Source organism: Callospermophilus lateralis, chromosome 7 (genome assembly GCF_048772815.1).
Source record: "Callospermophilus lateralis isolate mCalLat2 chromosome 7, mCalLat2.hap1, whole genome shotgun sequence".
Lineage (NCBI taxonomy): Eukaryota > Metazoa > Chordata > Mammalia > Rodentia > Sciuridae > Callospermophilus > Callospermophilus lateralis.
Genome location: NC_135311.1, coordinates 47352158 through 47378776, shown reverse-complemented (window position 1 = coordinate 47378776; position 26619 = coordinate 47352158). Strand labels below are relative to the sequence as shown.

General features: G+C 37.6%; 1 protein-coding gene across 3 annotated transcripts in view; it reads right to left on the bottom strand.

The window, feature by feature from the left end:
• The window catches only part of Cdc14a (cell division cycle 14A), a 165785-nt gene that overhangs the window by 28389 nt on the left and 110777 nt on the right, over positions 1-26619 (bottom strand). For all 3 annotated transcript variants that reach the window (XM_076861692.1, XM_076861689.1, XM_076861690.1), the window contains one exon: positions 1873-2032. In XM_076861692.1, the coding sequence (XP_076717807.1) occupies positions 1873-2032 (160 nt within the window). The remainder of the gene's footprint in view (positions 1-1872; positions 2033-26619) is intronic.

Genomic DNA, 26619 nt, shown 5'->3' with positions numbered 1-26619 from the left:
CAGGAGAATGCACCAGCTATGGACCAGAAAGCAGACCCCTACCAGACACAGAATCTCCCAGCTACTTAAACTTGGACTCCACAGCCTCCAGAATCATAAGAAATGAATTCCTATTATTTATTAGCCACCGAATTTATGGTATTTTCTTGTAGCCACCTATATAATGGGGCACAGCAGGGGTCATAGAAACAGCCAGCAACTAAAAATAAGTCAGTACTTAAAACTAGCATATTTTAAATTTCAATCAAATGGCATTCTTGATATTCTAGTGATAAGCGATAATTATTCTTAAGTTCAACAAAATGGGATCTAAAAAATGAGAATCAAGTGTCCCAAGTACCGGACATTAATTTAATATAGCATCCTTCAAAAAGAATTGTTATTGAAAGTTAAATGTGTTCCTCAGATAAAGGGATAAATGTCTTTTGTCTTTTCAAAGGTCATAACTCAAAGCCCTATTTACTTGAATTCAACCTAGGAAGGAAATGCTGACCAGAGCAAGAAAAGTGTTCTTGCTTAGCAATACTGTCACATTAAAATGCTCCTTCACATCCTTTCTGTTTGTTTTTAATAGGCCAGACTGCAACCCAGAGACAAGAAAAAATCAACAAAGGCTCTGAACATCAACATGACCTTGGCTAACATTTGCATTCCACCAGGACAGATGACTCAAACAAGTAAACTTAGCCATTCCATCAGTGGCTGTCTTGCCGAACATACATAGAGCTTAAAAAATCAGTTCCTTTAGGAGTCTCCATCCTTTGTCCTTCAAAAAAGCTCACTCTCACCACCTCCAAGCACTCTGGTTCTCTTTCTTGCTAAAAGAAATGTTCGGAAGATGCCAAATGTTGACCTAAGAGAGCTATCATTCACTCCTTCCATTTTGGGTTGCTCAAAGGTGTTAAGTTGCAGAGTTTTATCAAGGCCCTGGTCTGGGGCTAATGGATTGCCCTCCGATAGAATGCTTTAAATATTTTTAAACATTTTTTTTTTTTTTTGCTTCTTTAGGGATATAAAAATATAAACCAAGTACTTAACTTCACTTCAGGCATAATGATGGAAGGAGCTAAACTAGGAACTAGAAGTCCAATCTCAAAGCGGTCCCACTCTTAAATAATTCTGGGACCTTGGGCAAGTCACAAATTTTCTGGGACCCTGGTTTATTATGCATACAAGAACTAGAAAAATTGATTGTAAGGTTGCTTCTAGTTCAAAAGATGCTCATGATCCTAATTCTTACTAAGTCACTTCCTGCCATATCAAAGTTAGCAGGGAATAATGGGAAAAATACCAGATTGGGATCAGACACGCATGGGTTTTAACACTGAGGTTAGAACATCTCTGATACACAATTTCCTTACTATAGGAGAAATAATATTACCTAACTCACCAAGTGGTTATGAAGATTAAACAAGATGACACACAACATCTATTAAAGAGGTTTGCTTTGAATAGAGCCTCAGAAAATGTATTCCCTAATTGTGTTTTCAACTCTGCACTTACTTTACAAATCAACATGAATTGAAGACTTTCAAAGTACCACTTCTGACATGGACTACTTATTCAATTGTAACATTAAAATTTCTATTTCCAAATAGTTTGTTTTCTACCTCCTTCCTATGAATATTCTGCATATCTGAATAGCCTCCTTTCTAATTGTACTCCTTCAATTATAGCTTTTTTTTTCTTCTTTCTTTTCAAGGGCAATTGGTTTCTTTGCTCTGCTCCTTGCTTGCATGTGGATAACTCCACACCCAAACATTGGTCCTCTCAGCATCTCAGAGAAAAGATACTGCTATGTCATACCTGTTCAATTGGAAAACAAATACAAATTAATCTAATTGAGATAGAATCTTCCTGGGGGAAACTCACCTCTCCAAATCTTTCCATGTTTTGTATTTTTGATAAGCTTCCACTAATAGACATATCATCCAAGCTAGAAAGAATTTTATTAATACTTCCTTCACTGGATGGTCTATTTTTCAGTTTGGATCGGAAAATGTCTCCTTGTACCCACAATGATGCTTGTTTTCTGTAAGAGAGCAATCAAAAACAATCTTTAAAATAAACTACTACCATCTCTTCCTAAAAATTAAAAAGAGAAAATATTAGCAGGACCACAATTACAAATCAGACTATGAAAATCAGATTGTGAAATAAGATATTCATATTATGAAATTTTGAACAAAGAAAAATAAAATATCTTTCAAAAGTCAAAATAAATTTAAATTCTATATTAAACACAAATAACCACTTTCCAACATTTGTCCATATAACTATGCATGGGTTGACTATTGAGGCCCTCATTATAAAGACTTGAGAAGTTTCTGGCCTTTCAAATATGAACTTGAAGTTTGTAAGATATCTTTCAAGTAATAGTTTGATTTGTCTGTTATAAAAGCAACCAGAATGAATTGGAACAGATGCAAGAACTCAAGTTACGTGGAGATTATACCCCCCAAAAGCACTAAGCACCTCCTTTTGTGGACCCTCAACACATAACTTTTAAAACCCCACTCTTAAAATCTAAAAGCAAATCCTAAAAATCCCAATCAGTTTTTCCTTTGGGAAAAGAAAATGTGTCTGAGGTTCATTCATAAGCTTTCTTTTATTCAGAAGGCACAAATGCAACTGTTTTCAAGGTTATCAGAAGAGAACCTAAAATACATGAGCAAAATAATCATCAAGGGCTTCTATTTTTATTGGTGAGGTCACCTTCATACATTTCTTTTAAAATAAGTTATTCCATAGAATAGTTTTATTTCTATCCTATATCACATTCTACAGGGAGGAATTAATCATGAGGAACATTAGCAGTCAATGAATAACAGCATTATCAGGGTGATGCTACCAATAAGAACAGATTTTTTTTTTTAAGCAACAGGCAAAGAAAGCAATCCTTTCTCTCACAGTTTCTATATATTACATAATTCAGGTTTATTAACAAAAGAAGTAAAGCAATGTTACACTGGGCCCTTGCAAAAGAATCCATCTCCCCTGATAAATAAAGTTTATTCTCAAGTCAGAACATTGTTGTTTTTGGTCAAACACCATTGAATGTCAGGAAGAATAGGTTAACCTGTAGATCACAACTATAGTGCACATGCGTAATCCCCCAACACACATTTAGATATTATCTTACAAAAATAAACACTGTGTATAACATAAAAAAATTACTGAAGTATTATTTGCAATAGAAAAAATTGTTGGGAACACCCAGGTGGAAAACCAGCTCATTAGGTTGTATTAGCCCCATTTCATGCAGTATTTCATGGATGCATAAAGCCTGTGATGGACCCACATGAGGTAACAGGAAAGAATGGCCATGAAATGAAGTATTAATAAGTGAAAAATACAAGTGGCAGAGTGTGGAAAGTGAGGCCCCTTTGTGTTAAAGGAAATAAAAAAGCTGTAATGTTAACAAAAAGTTCAGTTACCTAAAAAAAAAAAATCTCACAAAATATTCACCAGTTACCCTGAGAAGGGTGATAAGGGAAACTTTCACTTTCTACTACATCATGTCGACACTACTTGACTTCTTTTTAACAATATGCCTCAATCACTTTGCGGGGGGAAAAAAGTGATCTAAAAAACCAAATAAAAATAACGATGAAAGCAGAACAAAGCTAGATAAGTACGGAAAGGAATCTTTGAGGTTGTTATAAGAGATGACAGACAACACGTCACTGTATATTCTTAACAACACGACTTACAAAGGTCCTTCAGAAGTTAGCAGAATAACTGCAAAAAGGTTAACAGCATGGGGTATGACTGGATGAGTAGAGGACTTTCTTTTTAGTAGAATATCCTACCCTACTTTCAAATATGAGGTAATTTTTCCTTTTTCCCCCCTATTTAAATATATATATATATATTCCAAGTAAAACAAAGGGGGAAGAAATACCTTTACATCTGATTTCTGAGATAGCAAATATACAGGTTATAGATATAAAATATGTTGTCCACATATAGGACTAACCTACCATTTCTTATATTGTTCTCAAATTGAAAACTAGTTTGAATTGTCTTAGCAAAGTTTAGTATACTTCTGAATAGATCAAAAATGTATTTTAAAAGTCTGCTGAGTTTTTTAAAAATAGGAATAAAATTAAAATTCAAAAAATCTATATACATCAATTTACTAGAGAATGAGGCAAGATCTGCCTTCTATCATGGTGGAACTTGATTTTTGGAAGCAAACCTTCTGAGATGTCTTTTCTGAGCTTAGGATATGTACATTGATGAGATTAACATACCACTGCACCACATTTCATTTATCCTATATATCAACTGTAAAAATATGGATTCAAAACAAAATCAACATTTCTTTCCTTAGTTCAAATCTTAATAAAATCAGGGAAAAACCTCTCACATTTCACATCTTCAAAAAAAAAAAAAAATCTTGCTTTCTTTTTTTTCTACCTCCTAATTCACCACTGCATGCCAACAGCTAGCATAACCTCTGATCTAATCCTTGAATCTTATGACCTCCACACAGTAGTGCACAAATAGTAGAGTCCTTGACAGAGAAAGAATGGTTCAAAAAATGACTGTTAAATTCATTAAAGTGTTTAGGGTATCTGGTTAAAACTCCCACTATAATAAGGGAGACAGTATTCAGCTTTATCACAAATATGACAAATTCAGATCAACAAAATACCAAATGAATAAGGACATAAGGGCTGGGATTGGGGCTCAGCAGTAGAGCACTCGCCAAAGCATATGTGAGGCACTGGGTTCAATCTTCAGCACCAAATAAATAAATAAATTGCGTCCACCTACAACTAAATACACACCACACACACACACACACACACACACACCAAAAAAAGAATAAGCCTAAGTATAAAAAAACAAATCTTGTCCCTTAAGAAGTTCTTGGTTTAGGATGAGAAAAGTAAACAACTGAAAACCAGTATTATAAACTCTATGACCAAGATTCATACAGAACCCTAGGAGAAGGGGCCCCAACTCAATCTGAGGGACTCAGAGAGAAATTACCAAAGAATCCAGATGTACAGTATTGTGGTGCACAATGGATGTTTCCATCAACTGTGGATCATGTATATGTAGGTGGTCCTATGAGATTACAATGGAGCTGAAAACTTCCTATTGCCTAGTGACATCAAAGTCATAACAAGGCCATCGTGCGACACGCTCCTCACATGTTCATGGTGATGCTGGTATAAGCAAATCCACAGTGCTGCCAGTCATATAAAAGAACAGTACATACAATTATGTATCCTACATAATGCCCAACAGTGATAATAAATGACTGTTATGGACCTATGTACTTACTATATTATACTTTAATCATTATTTTAGAGTGTTCTCCTTCTACTTGTTTAAAAAAAAAAAAGTCTACTATAAAACACCATGCTTTGTCACAGGCAGCAGCCTCACACATCTTGTTTTTGCCACTGTTTCTTCATTGCATCAAGAGGCCAGGTAAAGCAATTGACCTATATCATCTAGGCTTGTGTAAGTCCAACTACCATATTCACAGGACGACAAAATCAACTGTCCTTAGGCAAAAAAAAAGAAATCTGAGAACTCCCTGTCCTAAGGCAATGTACAACTCTATCTGGAAATACATAAGCAGTACTTGGCCAGCAAAAAGCATCCCCAAAGCAAAGAAAACAATGTGTAAGCTGCAGAAATAGTGATATCAGAGAACACGGCATGTTTGGGGAACAGAGTTGTTTAATTTGGCTGAAGCTACGGATTTTAGAGAAGTAGGTAAGAAGCAGCTCAGGATGGGTCCTGCATGCTATGCTAAGACATAATAAATCAAATAAATCCACAAATAAATCAAAGACCTGTAACAGTCTTTAGGAATAAAAACCATAAAGTGGGTATAGAGGCAGAGGAACAAAACCTAAGAGGCTAAGTTGGGGGGGGGGGAGGGAAACTCCAATTCTAAAATAAGTTATAAAATGAAAATCTGATACTGCTGCTAGAGATGAAAATTACAAAGTGACAACTTTCACATGCTTGGTTTAAAAGATTCAATCTGTCCCATCTCTGGAAAGACTTGATTTGAACCTGAATATTAAAGATGAATAAGGTGTCAGAGCTGATTTGAATGTTGCTAAGCGATGCTGTATGCAAGTGATTCTTGGGGGGAAAAAAAAAAGGCAGTGCTCATGAAAATACCTTTTTATTGACAATGAAAACCACGCAAGCTTTTATTGTGGTGTCTGTTACTCCTTAAAAGCCTCATCTCCAACAAAAGAAGTAAAACATGTACTTTTGTATTTAACATTTAAAAATCAAATTTTATGAAGCTAACACAATCTGCTGGAAGTAAACCCTCCAATTATGCAGTGTATAGAGTATGAAACCACTGGTCCTTGCTACCAGAATCCGTGCTGCGCAATGATAGGAAGAGATTGGTCTTGATCTGAACACGTTGAGAGATGTAACAGTCTGGGGTAATTGCTTTTGGCTGTGTCCTGCCCCTTGGTTAGTCAGACTTAGCCTAACCAAGAAAGGGACTAAGAAAATGACTAAACAACTTGGCTTCATTATGAGCCAATTTATAATTGATTCTGACATAGAGACTTCATATTTCTTAATAAATATCTCATTTTATAGTCCTATAGTGAAACTCAAGTCAGTTGTGCTGCTATAAATATTTCTGGGTTTTTTTAGTCCAGAGAACAATGGATGTCATTTAGTAACTATTCCTGCTTGTGGCTGACTCTTCTCCCTCACTTCCTTAAATCAAGCTGATCCTACCTTTACACCATCCTAACTCCTCATCTTCAGTACGCCTTCAATCCTGGACACATTTTTTCCAGGATGACCCAATCCTGATTCCAAAGTCCATTCAAAGTCACTATCTGGTCATTTTGTGTAGACTTCCTAGCTCTTTCTAGCTTGGCCTGGGCCTACTCTAGCAGTGACTAAGATCATAATCTGTACCTCCCACTCTACCATCCCAGGGCTGTTATAGACACAGAGGTAGTTCCCAGCTAAAGAAGTGGGCTGATGAATGCTCTAGCTTGATGTCAGAGGAAGAGAGATGAGAGGCTACAACCAACGGGCAGCAGATGAGGAGACAGGTATTGAAGGGGACCTACAAAAACACTGAGCCATAAATGGAAGATATTTAGAAAGAGAATTTCTGAAGGCATAAGATAATGCTCTTAATTTTGAAAAGTACAAGGAAATAATGTTAGAAGGCAAAAAAAGAACAGGGAATTCTTAGATATATTCAACTAGCTAGATCTAGCTTAGGTATAACCCCCACAATCAGGTATTAGATCATTGGAATGTGAGGCCAAACACAAACTTCATACCTAAACCTACCATTTTACTGCTTTCAATATTTTTTTTCCTATCTCTAGCCCTTTTCATATATTTTTTATGTAGAACACAGGAAACAAAACAAAAACCATTCGAAGGGAGGATATAGAGAAACCGGACCCCTCTTGTATTTTTGGTAGAAATGTAAAATGATACAGCTGCTATGGAAAAGAGCTTGGCAATTCCTCAAAAAATTAAACAGAATTTTCACACCATCCAGCAAGTTCACTTCTGGGTTTATGCCCAAAAGAATTGAAAGTGGACCTTAAACAAATGCTCATGCAGCATTACTCACAAGGACCAAGAAGTAGGAAAAACTAAACAGCTGTCAACAAACAAATGGATAAACAAAAGATGGTACATATATCCAATGAAAAATTATTCAGCCTTCAAAAGGAATAAAATTCTAATATACACTACAACAATCAACATGCTACAATTATGACATATGCAATTACAAATTACATTCATTCAAATTACAACATGAATGAACCTTGAAAATGTTATGCCAAGTGAAATAAGCCAGATACAAAGAACAAATATTGTAAGATTTGAATATGGCTTCCCAGGAGCTGAGGGACCAGATAATGAGGATTTATTGGTAAATTTATTAGTTTCTGTTTGGGATGATAAAAAAGTTCTGGAAATAGTGGCAATGGCTGCATGACATTATAAATGTACTTAAGACCACTGAATTATATACCTAAAATGGGTTAAAATGGTAAATTTTATGTTGTACATGTTATACCACAAACAATTTAAAAATTAAATTTTCTATCTGGAACAACGGGAATGAATATTTCAAGATAAATTTCAGATACTACAACTACATAAAATTCTGATATATACTTAATTATTAAAACTTGAATTCATATTAGTGTTTTATTTTTGCATAGCAAAGTTTCAATGTCAATTAACAGTCAATAAAAGGATCAGAAAATTCAATAGTTGTCGGAAGCCATTCTCACACGTGACTGGGTGACTCCCGGTTAGGGTCTGAGGCGCTCTGGCTGTGTCGGAGCTTTCCCGGCCCTCTCCTGATGAGAGAACCTGTCCGTGTGGGGGTGTAACTGACCACTGACCCCGGAGGCCCAATCACTGACCCTGACCTTGGAGTGCGGCCCCCCTTCAACCTTCATTGGATGGAATTCTCCCCTGAATTTCTTGCTCCCCAATAAAAGGCTACTCCCTGGCGTGCTCACTCTCTCTCTCTCCTGCTAGCCCTGAGTAATCCTTGCTGCCCTGCCGGGCGGTTAGTGGAGGGAACCAGAGAGGGGAGCCGTCTCGGACCTGGTCATAGAAAAAGGTAACTGAGTCTGTGTGTTTATTTCGATCTCGCTAGCTAACTTTTATGCCAAGAACCTCATTAATGAAACCATTGCGCTGGCCGCATGGTAGAAATAATAAATACTGAAAAGAAAATCAGAAGCTTCCATAACAGTATTATTGAAAAAAAGGTCACTTTTAACAAATAGTGCAAATAAAACTTTTGTGATATGCCTTTTTCTAATAAAGGAACCATAACTTATCTTCTGTTGTCAAGTTCTGATTTTTTTATATTTAAGATTTTAATTTCTGTATTTAAGAACAAAATGTTAAATCCTTACATTCATTATTAAAAAAAAAATTTATGTTACTTGACCTAATTGCACATATCTAAAAGAAAAGCCTATTAGGAAAGGCAGGGGTCAATCCCAACTAAAACTCAAACCATCACCATTAGACCTTTTCTAGCATTTTTCCATTTGCCAAACAGGTTTTCTTCATGTCATTTTTGGTAATTTCTAAAATCAAAACTATTAATTTCTGATCCAGCTCAATTCAATTGTGAAATTGACCAAATGCTCAAAGCACCATAGTGAGATGTGGTGCAAATTGACACCTACAGAGTAAGAATGAGCCAAAAACATGTGCTGTGGACTTGGCTCAAGGACCCCATCATCACATCAACTTGCAGTTTGTCAGAAATGCAGATTCTCAAGCCCCACCCAGACCTGCCGATTGGACACTGTACTTAACAAGACCCCCAAGGGACTCTAACCCTAAAGTCTGAGAAGCACAAAAGACAATGGAAAGCCTTACAGCTACCTAAATGCTAAAAAATACCTTTGGATTTAGGAATGAAAAAGAGTTCAACCACAAAATTGCTCCCTTTTAAAGATGACTTAATTCAAAAGGGCAGCTTTGCTTCACAGAGAGAACTCTCCACAGGGTCCAGATTTCGACTCCTTACATGAGTTTTGCTAAACATCCCCCATGAAAGCCCAGCACCTGTCCCTCAATGATCCCTTGAAGCATCCTTGGATGAAAGTGTTAATGGATTGTGATCTAGAGGTCAACATAATTCAATAAATAGAATCAACCAAATTTTACCACTGCCTGGCTCCACCTTATACTTTTTACAGGTTGTGTCTGAGAAGGATGAGTGATGAGAAGGCTCAATAACAAAAGAGCTGTAAAGTACATCTTGAGAAGAACCTTAAGAACCTTGAGGTTGTTTAGAAGAAAAAACATTTGGATTTCAAAATGGTATTCTAGCTTAAGATTTTCAGGTTTAAGTAGGAGAAAGAAACACCTATGGTTGCTTTTGTAAACGTGATCTTTATATCCTAGGGAAAAAAAATTGTATAAAACTGACAAACTTTGTATAACAAAGGAATAGTTCTGGAGCTACCCATATATAAATTTATCAGTGACTTGCAAGAACAGTAACAAACATCTCTCACGGCCAATGACATACGGGGAATGTTCACTTGAGATCCAGAAACACCTGGACATATTTTTGATCTTCAAGGATGAGCAGGATATGACAAACGAGCTCTTCTACAGACATAGATTTGGAATTAACATTATCTAAAAAGCACTGATTGGCTTTTCACCTCTGAGAGAAAGAATACAACCCCTTTAACTTGTTCAGTCACTTGTGACAGATGAGAACCTAATGAAAGCTTTTTCACCTTCTTATTTCTGTCTTAATGGACACGTTAATTATTCATGCTTCTGCGTCACCACTGACTTCACCCTCGTCGTTGTCCCTCTGTCATTAGTCAGGCTTCAAAGCTTGGTATTCTTTTTCCTTGAAATGTTTTTGGAGCCCATCTCCAACTCTTTGGTGCAATGTCTAGCCCTTTTGAAAAGGCCCTGTCTCCCTGACAGATGGCAGTGGTCTCCTTTTTAGCTTCTCTGATTTTGACACCCATCATCTGATTCATCTCACACAGTCACAGCCCTATCTTCCTTAAATATTACTTGGGTCACATGACTTCCCATACGTCAAGTACTCCAAAATAGAAGGTACAATGAAAAAGAGAAGTTTAGAATATCCCTGTTCATCACTAGGATCTACACATGCTGCTGTACATATTTACTGATGAAACAAAGACGTATTAGTTCCCTATGGCCACTGCAAAAAGAACTACCAGAAACATAGTGGTTTAAAAGAACACCGATTTACTTTCTTAGAATTCTGGAGTTTGAGTGTCTAAATGCAATCCCAATCAAAATCCCAATGGCATTCCTTATAGAAATAGAAAAGGCAATCATGAAATTCATCTGGAAAAATAAGAGACCCAGAATAGCCAAAGCAATCCCTAGCAATAAGAGAAAAGCTGGTAGCATTACTATTTCAGACCTAAAACAATACTGCAGAGCAATAATAAATAAAACAGCATGGTATTGGCACCAAAATAGACCTGTAGACCAATGGTACAGAATAGAGGACACAGAGTCTAACCCACATAACTTCAGTTACCTTATATTAGACAAAGGTGCCAAAAACGTACATTGGAGAAAAGATAGCTTCTTCAACAAATGGTGCTGGGTAAATTGAAAATCCATATGTAACAAAATGAAATTAAACCTCTATCTCTCACCATGCACAAAACTCAACTCAAAGTGGATCAAGGACCTAGGAATTAAGCCAGAGATATTGCACCTAGTGGAATAAAAAGTAGGCCCAAATCTCCATCATGTCAGTTTAGGCCCCAACTTTCTTAATAAAACTCCTGTAGCGCAAGAATTAAAACCAGAATCAATAAATGGGATGTATTCAAACTAAAAAACTTCTTCTCAGCAAAAGAAACAATCAGTGAGGTGAACAGAGAACCTTCAGAATAGGATCAAATCTTTTCCACTTGCACATCAGATAGAGTACTAATCTCTAGGATATATAAAGAACTCAAAAATCTTAACACCAAAAAAACCCAAATAACCCAATCAATAAATGGGCCAAGGACCTGAACAGACACTTCTCAGAAGAGGATATACAATCAATCAACAAACATATGAAAAATGTTCAACATTTCTTAGAATTCTGGAGTTTGAATCTCTAAAATCAGTTGTGCTGTGCTAAAGTCAAGGCATAGGCAGGGTCGGTTCCTTCTGGAGACTCTGAGGGGAGAATCTGTTTTCTTGCCTTTAACAGCTTCTGGTGGCTGCCATGTTCCTTGGCTCATGGCTCCTTCGTCCAGCTTCAAAGTGCATTGGTACAATCTCTGCTTCTGTCATCACATTCCTGTGTCCTCTAAATGACTCTTCCTGTGGCCCCTGTTTAAGGACACAACTGAATAATACAGGATAATCTTCTCAAGATTATTAACTTAATCACTTCTTCAAAGTCTCTTTCTCCATATAAAGTAAATGTTATAGGTACCAGGGACTACAACACGCACATATCTGGGGAACATCATGCAGCCTACAATAGCAGACTCTATGCTGAGCATTATTTAATTATCTATTAAAATATTTGGTATAACACCACTTTCAAGAAGACATGCAGACATTCTTTCTCCTATTCTTTCCATTAAATAAAAAATTTATTTTGTATGACATATAAAACAAACATAAGAAGACCCTGAAAAATAGAAGAGAAGAATGTACACTGGTTAGGAACCTTGAGGCCCAAGTAACAACATGTCATAAGTTCCCAGGGTTTTCTTTTTGTCATATACATCCCAGTCTTGGAGCTAAAGAAAGGAGCAATCCTTAAATGTCAACAGAATAGCAACAAAATCCTGCCCTCGATAGTTCAACACCAGGAAAGTGGCACCCTGGTAAGGTAGAAAAATGTTCAACAATGACTGCTCAATCTCATCAAACACCACAGGAAAAAATTTTGGTCCTTTCCCATCTAATCAGCAAAGGCTGAAAGGGGATTTTCATGCCTGCCAGGCTGTCAAGAGACACGCCAGGCCCCTCCTCCCCTGGTCAGAGAGGTATCAAAGTAGGGCAGGTAACGAGGTCTCCGGCCCCAAGCCCCACTCCTGTTAACAAGAGTGTCTGTCTCCCACCCTAATCAGGCAGTTAAGATACTCCTTTCCTGTCAGCCAGAATGGTGTCAGAGGGGGCCTAATGGAGAGGGAAAACTTTAATTACACCGTTCAGTAACAAGTTATCCCATCATGGTATCAGAAAAAGACCACATGGGGAAGTTAGAACTTCCACATCCACCCAGCATTAACAAGAAACCCTCTAAAACTAAGTATCAAGAGAGGCTCAGTGGGACTCCAGGATTCTGCCTCTACCTGGTAGTATAGCAAGGCAGAAAATCGCCACCCCCCAAAAAAAACATCACTTTTTGTACTAGAACAGTATACGAGGGTCAGGTAAAACAGAGGCTTTAAGTAAGACCCAGGGTCTCCTAACACATTAGGAAAATGTTCAAGTGGACATTTTCAGACATTGATGTTGACTAAAAACAGATAATCAATAAATACCAAGAAACAAATGACAGAGGTGTTAGAATTATCTGACAAAGGTCGTAAAGTAGCCATAAAAAAATTGCTTCAAAAAATTATTGCGAAGACACAAGACCCAAATGAAAAAGAGAAAGTCTCAGCAAAGAAACAGAAAATATAAAGAAGAATCAAATGGAAATTTTAGAGTGGAAAAACATACAACCAAAATTTAAAACTCAGTAGTCAAGCTAAACTGCAAAATGCAGAAAAAAGAAGAATTAGTGAATTGGAAGACAGAACAATAGAAATTATCCAATCTGAATATCAATTAGAAAATAAAATTATGACCATGACAATGATGGCCATGACAAAAGGTTTAACATTGATGTCAACAGAAGAAGAAAAGGAGAACAGGATTGAAAGAGTGAAGAAATAACAGTTGAAAAATCTTTCAAATTTGACAAGGAATAAATCAAGACATTGAAGAAGTTGAGCAGATCTACTAAAAAAGGACAACTACAAAGAAATCCACACCAAGATATAAACAATAAAAACCCTAAAAACTAAAGACAAAGAAATAAAAATCTTGAAAGCAGCAAAAAAAGAAATAACACCATACCCATAGAGGGAAAGTATTTCAAATGACAGCATATTTTTCATCAGAAACCATGGAGGAGAGACAGAAGGGGCACAACAGTTTTCAAACAGTGAAAGAAACTATCTCTGGAGGATGAAAAGGAAATCAAAATATTCTCAGATGAAAGAAAACTAAGAGAATTTGTTGCTGGTAGATCTACCTAGAAGAACCACTACAGGAAGTTCCCTTCACAGAAAGGAAATGACACTAGAAGGAACTTCAGCACATTAGGAAGGAAGACAGATCACAGTAAGCAACAGCAGGTGGGGGAAACAAAATGAATGTCTCTCCTCCTTTAAAGTTTCTAAATGTTCCATGATTGAGGCGAAATTATAATACTGCTGTGGTTTCTAAGTGATGAAATATTTGAGAAAACTGTACTATAAATGGGAAGAATAAAAGAATATAAAGAGGGTTAATATTTCTATATGTCACTCAAATTGATTAAAATGCTACATAATACAGGATAAAATAAAATACATGTCAAAATTCATATGACAAAGCTAAGAGAGAAAAGCTTATAGTGTACACACATATGTTAGTAAAGAACTGAAATATCAATAATTTAAGCTCCCACCTCAAGAATCTAGAAAGAGCAAACTAAACCCAAAATAAGCAGAAGGAACTAATAAAGATAAAAACATAGATCAATGAAATTAAAAACAAATACAATGCATCAAGAGAAAAACCAATGAAATATAGAGCTGGTTCTTTGAAAAAGTCAATAAAACTGACAAACTTGTATAAAAGAAAAAAAGACACAAATTATAAATATTAGAAATTACATTCCTAATCCAAAACTCCAAAATCCAAAATCTGAAGCTTTTTGATTGTCACATTAGTTTCAGATACTGAAGTATTAGGGATGTTTAATTGGTAAAGTCTATACAAATTATCCAAAATCTGAAATCTGAAAGAGTGGAGAATTCTACTAAGCATTTAAAGAATTAACACCAGATCTGCACAATTTTTTGCTGGAATAGGAGAGAGAACAATTCCCAATTCATTTTATGAAGCTAGCATTACTTTCATACAAAAACCAGACAAAGGAAGTCCAAAAAAAAGCTATAATATCATACCATTTATGAATGCAGACATAAAACTCTTGAACAAAAATATTAGCAAACAGAATTCAGCACTAGATAAAAAGAATTCTATACCATGAGCAGGTGGGATCATTCCAGGGATAAAAGACTCATTCTGAGGGAGAATAAAATAAAATAGATGACAAAGGAAAGACAAGGAAACAAGATTTTACTCAGAGTCTCCACATCCTTTTCTTGGTCTGTCACTGCCTAAGCCAATCTCTCTCAGGCCTCCAACTCCCAAACTTCTGGAAAAATCTGTAAATCTTAAAATTAACCATAAACTCATTATCTTATGAGAAATCCCCTGTGTGCTGCTAATCAGCTCATCAATAAATAGATCAAGCAAAGAGAGATATATTTTCAATACCCTATAATTTAGAGGACTTTTCAGCATTATTGATCAGATAAGGGAGACCACACCAGCCTGAGGATCCTGAGAACAACCAGTCCACCGTGAACCATCTTGTGAAGAACTGATTGATGTCATGCTCAGGCTCCTTCCCACACCCAGCCCCTCACCACATTTCCTTTAAAAGAGAGCAGGGTACCCCAAAATATATTGCTTACTCTTGAGATGGGACATATTCACCCTTAAATGAGTATTCTTTGTTTTCCTAAATAAATCTCTGTGCCTCTACTGACACATGCGGAAATTCTTTTCTGTCATGTCTGTTAAGGACCCCACCTGTCCTGGACTCAAGTTTCCCCTTTCTCCAGGAACTACTCAAGATTCTCTTCCAGGGACACCTCTTCTCTCAGGACAATACATGAAAAACAATCAATGGAATCTATCATAATAAAAGATAAAGAAGAAAAATCACATGATTGTCTCAACCAAGGCAGGAAAAGCCTTTGACAAAACTCAACATCAATTCACAAGAATGGGGAGACTGCCTCAAAAATCAGCTATGACTATCTGGATGCCTTCCCCTCAAGACCAGGAGCAAGACAAGGATATGCGCTCCAATCCCTCCTACTCATCACAAGGCTAGAAGTGTTAGCCTATGCAATAAGGAAAGAAACAAAAAGTATAGATTGAAAAGGAAGGGGCTAGGGTTGTTTCTCAGCAGTAGAGCACCTGCCTAGCATGTGTGCAAGGCCCTGGGTTCAATTCTCAGCACCACATAAAAATAAATAAATAAAGGTATTGTGTCCAAATGCAATTAAAAAATAAATATTAAAAAAAGAAAAGGAAATAATACTGCCCAATTTGTGGATGACATAATTGTATGCATAGAAATTCAAAGATTTCTTGATAAAGAACATCAACCAAAAATCTCCAGTTAAGAGATATCTGCACTTCTGTGTTCACTGCAGCATAATTCTCAATAATGAAGATATGAAATTAACCCAAGTGTCCATCAATAAATGTATAGATACAGAAAATGGGGGGTGGGAAATCCTATCATTTTATCAACATGGGTAAACCTAGAGGATATTATACTAAGTGAAATAAGTCAAGAAGAGAAAGGTAAGTAACCGTACAATTTCATTTATATGGTGAATCAAAAAAAGTCACACTTGTAAAAGCAAAGAGTTTAAGTGGGGGTAGGGGAGAGAGATTGGTCAAAAGACACAAAATTTTAGTTAGGAGACATAAGTTCCAGTATCTAGAGATCTCCTGTACAACATGGTGAATGTAGTTGATAACAATTATTATAGGCAGGCTGGGGTTGTGGCTCAGTGGTAAAGCACTTGCCTAGCACATGTGAGGCACTAGGTTCGATCCTCAGCACCACATAACAATAAATAAATAAACAAAAATATTTTTTAAAAAAACAATGAAAAATAGTTTTTTAAAAAACAATGTATTATATACTTGAGAATAGCTTAAAGGGTAGATTTCAAGTTATTTTTTTTACCAGAAACAGATAAGTATGTGAGGCAATGAATGCTAATAATATATACAAATTTCAAAATATCATGTTATATACCTTAAACTTATACAATCTTTATTTGTCAGTTTAAAAACTAAATCAAAAGGAAAAAGTGCTTTTTAAAAAATGTAACTATCCTTGTAATTTATACCCTCACTTCTTCAAGAACTTTGTTTAAATGCTTTTCAATGAGCTCCCTTTGCACCACTTATTTAAAACTGCCTTCTACTCCATTATTCTATTCTTCCCATTATTCTATTCTACTGTTTTTCTAGGTAGCACCTGTCACCATCAGAGAAACTACATAATTTATACATTTTTCTATTAATGCTTCTGCCCTGGCCCAATAAATGAGCTCTAGTGTTAAAAATTAACTTTTTAATTCTACTGTGACTTCCCAGGTTCATGCTTAGGAACTTTCAACAAATATTTGTAGGAAGGAAAGAAGGAATCTCTGCTACCTGTGAGATGATATCAAAGGTAGACAAGAATGATATGGACAGGATTAAAGGCCACTGGGAATGATATGAAATCTACCATTATAACAATAAAATTCAACATGGAGGGCTAAGGTTGTAGCTCAAGGGTAGAATGCTTGCCTAGCACATCTGAGGCCCTGAATTTGATCCTCAGCACCACATAAAGATAAATAAATAAAATAAAGGTGTTGTGTCCATCTACAACCAAAAAAAAAAAAAAAAAGAAAAAAAACTTAAAAAAAATTCAACATGGAAAATTCTACAGTTGGACTATGAGTGTTGAAGGTTTGATCCCTAGCCTCTGGTACTACTAGAAGGTGGTATAACCTTTAGGGGTCTGGTGAAAGGAAGATAGGTCATTAGGGGCATACCCTTTGAAGGAGATATAGGGATTCTGGTTCCTCCTGCCTCTTCCTCTTTTTCTCTTTGTTTCTGAGGTGAGCTCCACCATGCACCCCCCCAACAAGATGTGCTTCCTAACCACAGGCCCAAAGGTAACAGGGCTAAGCAGCCATGGATCAAAACTTCTGAAATCCTGAACCAAAATAAACCTTCCTTTTTTTGAAGTTTCTTTATCTCCAGTATTTGTTACAATGACAGAAAGCTGAGACAGAAAATAATTATTGTTATTTTGTTACTGTTGACAGTTGTTTCATTAGTAGCTTAGAGATACATGTTGAAAGGACAATAGACAAGAAATAAACAAAGTGGTTTACATTTAATAGAGAAAGTAAACTTTTATCAACTCACAATAGAAATATGGGCTGGGCAGAAGAAAAACATTATTAGCTATAATATAGCTTAAGAGAAGGCTTGTGACTCTGGTTAGAATGGCTACAGTAAGGCATGTAAAATTAATTTTCTCAGAAGAATGGTTACAAATTGTCAGGAAAAGAAATGGACAGAAGTGTTCAGCCACCACAGCACACAGGCCCCTCTGATCTGATACTTCCCCCACAGGGCCCAGTACTACCCTACAGTGGAGCCAAGATTACCTGGATACCTCACACTCCACTCCCTGACCCAACTCCCAAAAGACATGGCATCAGGAGATTTGGGGGGCTGGGGATGCATCTCTGAGTAAAGTACTTACCTAGTAAGCACAAGGCCCTAAGTTCAATAGCCAGTACCATATGTAAAATAAGACAAAACAGAGAAGACTTTTGCTCATCCCCTTAGCCACCCTATCCCAAAAGTTGCTGGATAGAAAACTACCACTGACCCAAATTCTTCAGCCTCCATGAAAATGACCTGCCTGGATCATCATGGCTCACATCCTGGTTTACCACTGTCACACCATATAACCAGCTCTTCCAGGTTGTCTGATACCAACTCGAACTCTGTCTCCACAACACTTTCCATCCCTTAGTTTCCTATCTCACCCTTAAATTCTCACAATAGCAAGTTATAACATTTTCTTTTCAGAACACAGATCTTATGAGGTTAGCACAACCTTGTCAACAAAACTTGACAAAGCATTATAGGTTGAGCATCCGCAATCCAAAATTCAAAATCAAAATGTCCACAAACCTGAAACTTTTTGAGAACTAACAAAGTTTTGAATTTTGGATAGTTCAGATTTCAGAATGTCAGATGAGGGATGTTCAACTGGCAAAGACTCTGCAGAGCTCCCTTCCCCGGCCGCGGGCCCGGCGGCCGCTTCCCGAGGGCGCTCCCGGTCCCCAGCCGACTGGGCACGCACATGGCCCTGCACGGACGACAGCAGTGCCTCCAGGGCGGGCTCCGCACCAGTCGTACCCATGGGGCCCGGAAGGGTATTGCTAAATTGCCAAGATTGGCATCGAACTTGCAGTCCTTCAGCCTCTGCTTCCCCAGCAGCTGAGATTAAACTATGACAGACTAACAACATAAATTTTAATGATTCTGATCCCTAATTGATCTTGTGTTTCTCATTTTGGAATAAAAACACCAAAAAAGTAAGATAGAGCTCCAAGATGGCCACGAATAGAGTGCATCACACCCCGTGGACCGCGTCACTGCGCAGGTGAATAACGAGTTACAACGACAAAAAACTATCTTGTTAGGAATTTACAGCAAAATGGGGTGCACCGAAACCTAGAGGAAGGATTTCCAGCACCGAGGACCGGTAATTGAGTCTCAAACACGAGCCAATTGTGCGACCAGAGATCCAGGCTGACTGATCTGCCAGCCCGCCCTGCGGCTACAGACGGCCGGGCGCCGCCAAGAAGCGACCAGCAAGCAGAGAGAAACGTTGCTACGGATTCTGTGGAATCCTGCCGGCTGTGCCCTCACTGAGCTCTGGGCTGAGTTCGGGATTTCAGACGGGGAAGGAAGCGGTCCAGTTCTATCCCCCACAACGGAAACTCCACCAAGGAAGCCAGCGGCCACCATCTTGGAGAGCTGATGTAACCACCGCCAGTCTTCAACAGACTGCAACAATAAAACAGGTGTGTGTTACTCAGCCCATCTCCCATATAGCGGGGAATTCGCACAAAATCTCTCCTAGGCTTTACGGGGGAGGGATTATCAGAACGAGCCTGCATAAAGATGCGGGGAAAGGTAGAGACACCTGACCTCCAACTCCTCCTCCCATCAGTGGTGAAAACGAAACCTGTCTTGCCAGCGCTGGAGGAGGGGCAAGCAGAAAAAATCAAAACAATAGAGTGCCGGGGTTCCCAATAGCCACCCTCCACCCCCAGCACACTGCAGGCCCAGAGTACAGTTTGAACTACCGAGAGACATCACACAGGGGAAGGCCGGGCTAGCAGGAGAAGCCAGGGCTAGCAGGAGAAACCAGGAGACGAGAGGCCAGGCCCTAACGACTGGGAGACTAGAGACCGCCCGCCCGCCGGCGACCGACCGCCAGCCCGCTGCCCGTGTGACTGGGCGGCTGGTGACCACCCACCCGCCGGCGACGGACCGCATGATTGGGTGGCTGGAGACCGCCAGCCAGCTGGCGACCACCTGCACGACTGGGCAGCAAGAGACCGCCCGCCTGCCAGCGACCGACTGCCCGCCTGCTGCCCGCGCTATTGGGCAGCTAGAGACCGCCCGCCTGCAGGCGACCGCCCGCGGCCCCTGCGACTGGGCAGCTGGAGACCGCCCACCCGCCGGCGACCACGCAGCTAGGCCCCGAGGTGCGGCCCAGCAGGTAAGGCACAGAGACTCTAGGAAGAGGTCTATAGCCAGGCCTTCATGAAGTAGCCAACCATGAATTGAAACCAACCAGAGACAGTCCAGTCCCACCCCACCCTTCAGACACCACGGCAAGGAGTCTGGGGCCCGCCATAGCAGAGAGGTGACGTCACTGGAGCTCGGGGGTCAGAAGTGCTTCCCAGCGGAATCCACTTTAGCAGGCATAGTCTACCACCACAAAGGAGAGACAACAGAGATATACAAAACCAAAACAAATCTATAGGAGAGAGCAGAAACACAGCAATCATATAGAGCTGGAAAGTAACATGAACAACATGAAAAAAACAAGGGAAAAAAGGACTACAAACAATGCAGGACAACTTAAATCTACAGGAGGACCTAGAAGCATCAGAAACATGGATAGGGAAAGAACTCAAGGCATACCTAACTCAAATGGAAAGGAATATTAGAGAAGACATGAGCCAGCAAGTCCAAGCAATGAAAGTATATTTTGAAAACGAATTAAACAAACAAATTCAAATGGCAAAGAACAAGCTTTACCAGGAGACAGAGATCTTTAAAAAAATCCAACAGTAATCCTAGAAATGCAGGAAACTATAAACCAAATTAAAAACTCAACCAAGAATATTACAAATAGACTAGATCGAGTAGAAGTCAGAACATCAGATAATGAAGACAAAGTTTATCAACTTGAAAAGAATATAGTCAACACAGAAAAGATGCTTAAATCTCACTAGCAATCTATTCACGAGATATGGGATGTCATAAAAAAACCAAATTTGAGAGTCATCGGGATAGAAGAAGGCATAGAGGTTCGAACCAAAGGAATGGACAACCTATTAAATGAAATAATTCTAGAAAACTTCCCAGAGATGAAAGATGGAATGGATTGCCAAATCCTGGAAGCCTACAGGACCCCAAACATTCAAAACCGTAATAGACCAACTCCAAGACATAATTATGAAGATAGCCAACATACAGAACAAGGAGAGAATTTTAAAAGCTACGAGAGAAAGGAGGCAGATTACATTCAGGGGTAAACCAATTAGGTTAACGACTGATTTTTCATCACAGACTTTGAAAGCGAGAAGATCCTGGAACAATGTATTTCAAACGCTGAAAAATAATGGATTCCAACCAAGAATACTGTATCCAGCAAAATTAAGCTTCAGATTTGACAATGAAATTAAAATATTTCACGATAAAAAAAAGCTAAAAGAATTTGCAGCCAGAAAACCAGCACTGCAAAGCATTTTGAGCAAAATACTACAAGAAGAGGAATTGAAAAATAGTGCCCAAAACTAACAGTGGGAGGTATCTCAGTAAAGGGGAGGAAAATAACCAGAGTAAAAACTAGCCAAACTAAAATAAATAAATAAATAAACATGACGGGAAGTACAAACCATATTTCAATTGTAACCTTAAATGTTAATGGCCTAAATTCACCAATCAACAGACATAGGCTAGTAACCTGGATCAAAAAAACAAATCCAACAATATGCTGCCTTCAGGAGACACATATGATAGGAAAAGACATACACAGGCTGAAGGTAAAAGGTTGGGAAAAGTCATACCACTCACATGGCCCTCGGAAGCAAGCAGGAGTGGCCATACTCATATCGAATAAAACCAACTTCAAACCTAAGTTAATCAAAAGGGATAAAGAAGGACACTATATACTGTTAAAAGGAACCATCCACCAACAAGACATAACAATTATCAATTTGTATGCACCAAACAATGGTACTGCAACGTTCATAAAACAAACTCTCCTCAAGTTCAAGAGTCAAATAGACCACAACACAATAATTATGGATGACTTCAACACACCGCTTTCGCCGTTAGACAGATCCTCTAGACAAAAGCTGAATAAAGAAACTATAGAACTCAATAGCACAATCAATAACCTAGACTTAACCGACATATATAGAATATATCAAACATCATCAATTGGATACACGTTCTTCTCAGCAGCACATGGATCCTACTCAAAGATAGACCATATATTATGCCATAGGGCAACTCTCAGTAAATATAAAGGTGTAGAGATAATACCATGCACCATATCTGATCATAATGGAATGAAATTGGAAATCAATGATAAAAGAAGGAAGGAAAAATCCTACATCACATGGAAAATGAACAATATGTTACTGAATGATCAATGGGTTACAGAAGACATAAAGGAAGAGATAAAAAAATTCTTAGAGATAAATGACAACACAAACACAACATATCGGAATCTATGGGACACAATGAAAGCAGTTTTAAGAGGGAAATTCATTTCCTGCAGTTCTTTCCTCAAAAAAAGAAAAAACCAACAAATAAATGAACTCACACTACACCTCAAAACCCTAGAAAAGGAAGAGCAAAACAACAGCAAATGTAGGAGAAGACAAGAAATAATTAAAATCAGAGCAGAAATCAATGAAATTGAAACAAAAAAAAAACATTGAAAAAATTGATAAAACTAAAAGTTATTTCTTTGAAAAAATAAATAAGATCGACAGGCCCTTAGCCATGCTAACGAACAGAAGAAGAGAGAGAACTCAAATTACTAACATACGGGATAAAAAAGGCAATATCACAACAGACACTACAGAAATACAGAAGATAATTAGAAAGTATTTTGAAACCCTATACTCCAATAAAATAGAAGATAGTGAAGATATCGATAAATTTCTTAAGTCATACAATATGCCCAGATTGAGTCAGGAAGACACATACAATTTAAACAGACCAATAACAAAGGAAGAAATAGAAGAAGCCAACAAAAGACTACCAACCAAGAAAAGCCCTGGACCGGATGGGTATACAGCAGAGTTTTACAAAACCTTCAAAGAAGAATTAATACCAATACTTTTCAAGCTATTTCAAGAAATAGAAAACGAAGGAGCTCTTCCAAATTCATTCTATGAGGCCAACATCATCCTGATCCCGAAACCAGACAAAGACACTTCAAAGAAAGAAAACTACACACCAATATCTCTAATGAACTTGGATGCAAAAATTCTCAATAAAATCCTGGCGAATCGAATACAAAAGCATATCAAAAAAACTGTGCACCATGATCAAGTAGGATTCATCCCTGGGATGCAAGGCTGGTTCAATATACGGAAATCAATAAATGCTATTCACCACATCAATAGACTTAAAGATAAGAACCATATGATCATCTCGATAGATGCAGAAAAAGCATTCGACAAAGTACAGCATCCCTTTATGTTCAAAACACTAGAAAAACTAGGGATAACAGAAACTTACCTCAACATTGTAAAAGCTATATATGCTAAACCTCAGGCTAGCATCATCCTAAATGGAGAAAAACTGAAGGCATTCCCTCTAAAATCTGGAACAAGACAGGGATGCCCTCTATCACCACTTCTATTCAATTTAGTTCTTGAAATACTAGCCAGAGCAATCAGACAGACAAAATAAATTAAAGGCATAAAAATAGGAAAAGAAGAACTTAAATTATCACTATTTTCGGATGACATGATAATATATTTAACAGACCCAAAAGGGTTTACAAAGAAACTGCTAGAGATAATAAATGAATTCAACAAAGCGGCAGGATATAAAATCAACACGCATAAACTAAAGGCATTCCTGTATATCAGCAACAAAACTTCTGAAATGGAAATGAGGAAAACCACTCCATTCACAATATCCTCAAAGAAAATAAGATACTTGGGAATCAACCTAACAAAAGAGGTGAAAGATTTATACAATGAAAACTACAGAACCCTAAAGAGAGAGATAGAAGAAGATCTTAGAAGATGGAAAAATGTACCCTGTCCATGGATAGGTAGAACTAACATTATCAAAATGGTGATATTACCCAAAGTTCTCTACAGGTTTAATGCGATGCCAATCAAAATCCCAACGGCATTTCTTGTAGAAATAGAGAAAGCAATCATGAAATTCATATGGAAAAATAAAAGACCCAGAATAGCAAAAGCAATTCTAAGCAGGAAGTGTGAATCTGGAGGTATAGCGATAGCAGATTTCAAACTGTACTACAGAGCAATAGTAACAAAAACAGCATGGTACTGGTACCAAAACAGGCAGGTGGACCAATGGTACAGAATAGAGGACACAGAGACCAATCCACAAAATTACAACTATCTTATATTTGATAAAGGGGCTAAAAGCATGCAACGGAGGAAGGACAGCATCTTCAACAAATGGTGCTGGGAAAACTGGAAATCCATATGCAACAAAATGAAACTGAATCCCTTTCTCTTGCCATGCACAAAAGTTAACTCAAAATGGATCAAGGAGCTAGATATCAAATCAGAGACTCTGCGTCTGATAGAAGAAAAAGTTGGCTACGATCTACATACTGTGGGGTCGGGCTCCAGATTCCTTAATAGGACGCCCATAGCCCAAGAGTTAATAACAAGAATCAACAAATGGGACTTACTTAAACTAAAAAGTTTTTTCTCAGCAAGAGAAACAATAAGAGAGGTAAATAGAGAGCCTACATCTTGGGAAGAAATTTTTACCCCTCACACTTCAGATAGAGCCCTAATATCCAGAATATACAAAGAACTCAAAAAATTAAACAATAAGATAACAAATAACCCAATCAACAAATGGGCCAAGGACCTGAACAGAAACTTCTCAGAGGAGGACATACAATCAATCAACAAGTACATGAAAAAATGCTCACCATCTCTAGCAGTCAGAGAAATGCAAATCAAAACCACCCTAAGATACCATCTCACTCCAGTAAGATTGGCAGCCATTATGAAGTCAAACAACAATAAGTGTTGGTGAGGTTGTGGGGAAAAGGGTACACTTGTACATTGCTGGTGGGACTGCAAATTGGTGAGGCCAATTTGGAAAGCAGTATGGAGATTCCTGGGAAAGCTAGGAATGGATCCACCATTTGACCCAGCTATCGCCCTTCTCGGACTATTCCCTGAGGATCTTAAAAGAGCGTACTATAGGGATACTGCCACATCAATGATCATAGCAGCACAATTCACAATAGCTATACTGTGGAACCAACCTAGATGCCCTTCAATAGATGAATGGATAAAAAAAAATGTGGCATTTATGCACAATGGAGTATTATGCAGCACTAAAAAATGACAAAATCATGGAATTTGCAGGGAAATGGATGGCATTAGAGCAGATTATGCTAAGCAAAGCTAGCCAATCCTTAAAAAACAAATGCCAAATGTCTTCTTTGATATAAAGAGAGCAACTAAGAACAAAACAGGGAGGAAGAGCATGAGGAAAAGATTAACATTAAACAGAGACGATTGGGGGGAGAGAAAGGGAGAGGGAAGGGAAATCATATGGAAATGGTAGGAGACCCTCAATGTTACACGAAATTACATATAAGAGGTTGTGAGGGGAAAGGTAGGGGGAAACAAGGGAGAGAATTGAACAACAGCAAATGAGGTAGAGAGGGAAGATGGGAGGGGAGGGGAGGGGAGGGGGGATAGTAGGGGATAGGAAAGGTAGCAGAATACAACAGTCACTAATATGCCATTATGTAAAAATGTGAATGTGTAACCGATGTGATTCTGCAATATGTATTTGGGGTAAAAATGGGAGTTCATAACCCACTTGAGTCAAATGTATGAAAGATGATATGTCATGAGCTTTGTAATGTTTTGAACAACCAATAAAAAAAAATTTAAGATGGAAGAGTTTAAAAAAAAAAGTCTCTGCAGATATTCCTAAAGCCAAAAACTCCAATATTTGAAATACCTTTGGTCTCAAACATTTCAGATAAGAAATAGTTAGCCTATACAAGAAAAGTATACATCAAATCACTTATAAACATAGACACAGAGATCCTCAACAAACATTAGCATATCAAATCCAGTCTTATTAAAAAAAATCATGACTATTATGGCTCAACATTTGAAAATCAGTATAATTCATCATCAAAAAGAAAAAAATTGCATGATTATCTAAACAAATACAGGAAAACTGACAAAGTTTACTACCATTTTTATATTAAAAACTCAACAAACTAAATAGAAAGAAGTTTCCTCATTCAGATAAAAGTCATCTTTGAAATTCCATGGCCAACATCATATTTAATGATATATTTTCTCCTAGATTAGGAACAAAATATAGATGTCTGCTTTTACCATCACTTCCAACTGAGCTAATGCAATAAGGAAAAAATGAGAGAGCAACTAGAACTAATAGGTGAAATTAGCGAGGTTTGTAAGATGTAAGGTCAATTTTCAAAACTCAATTTCAGCAAAATTTTAAGATTCTGCTCACTAAAGACAGAGTACATGTACCTGATGAAAAGCTTATATGCAAAATATATGAAGTATATATGCAGTAGATAAATAAAACATTTATCTATACATATTACTACAAAGCGATGATTTTAAAAGAAACTAATATTTTTAAATGGGCAAGAGATTTGGTCAGACA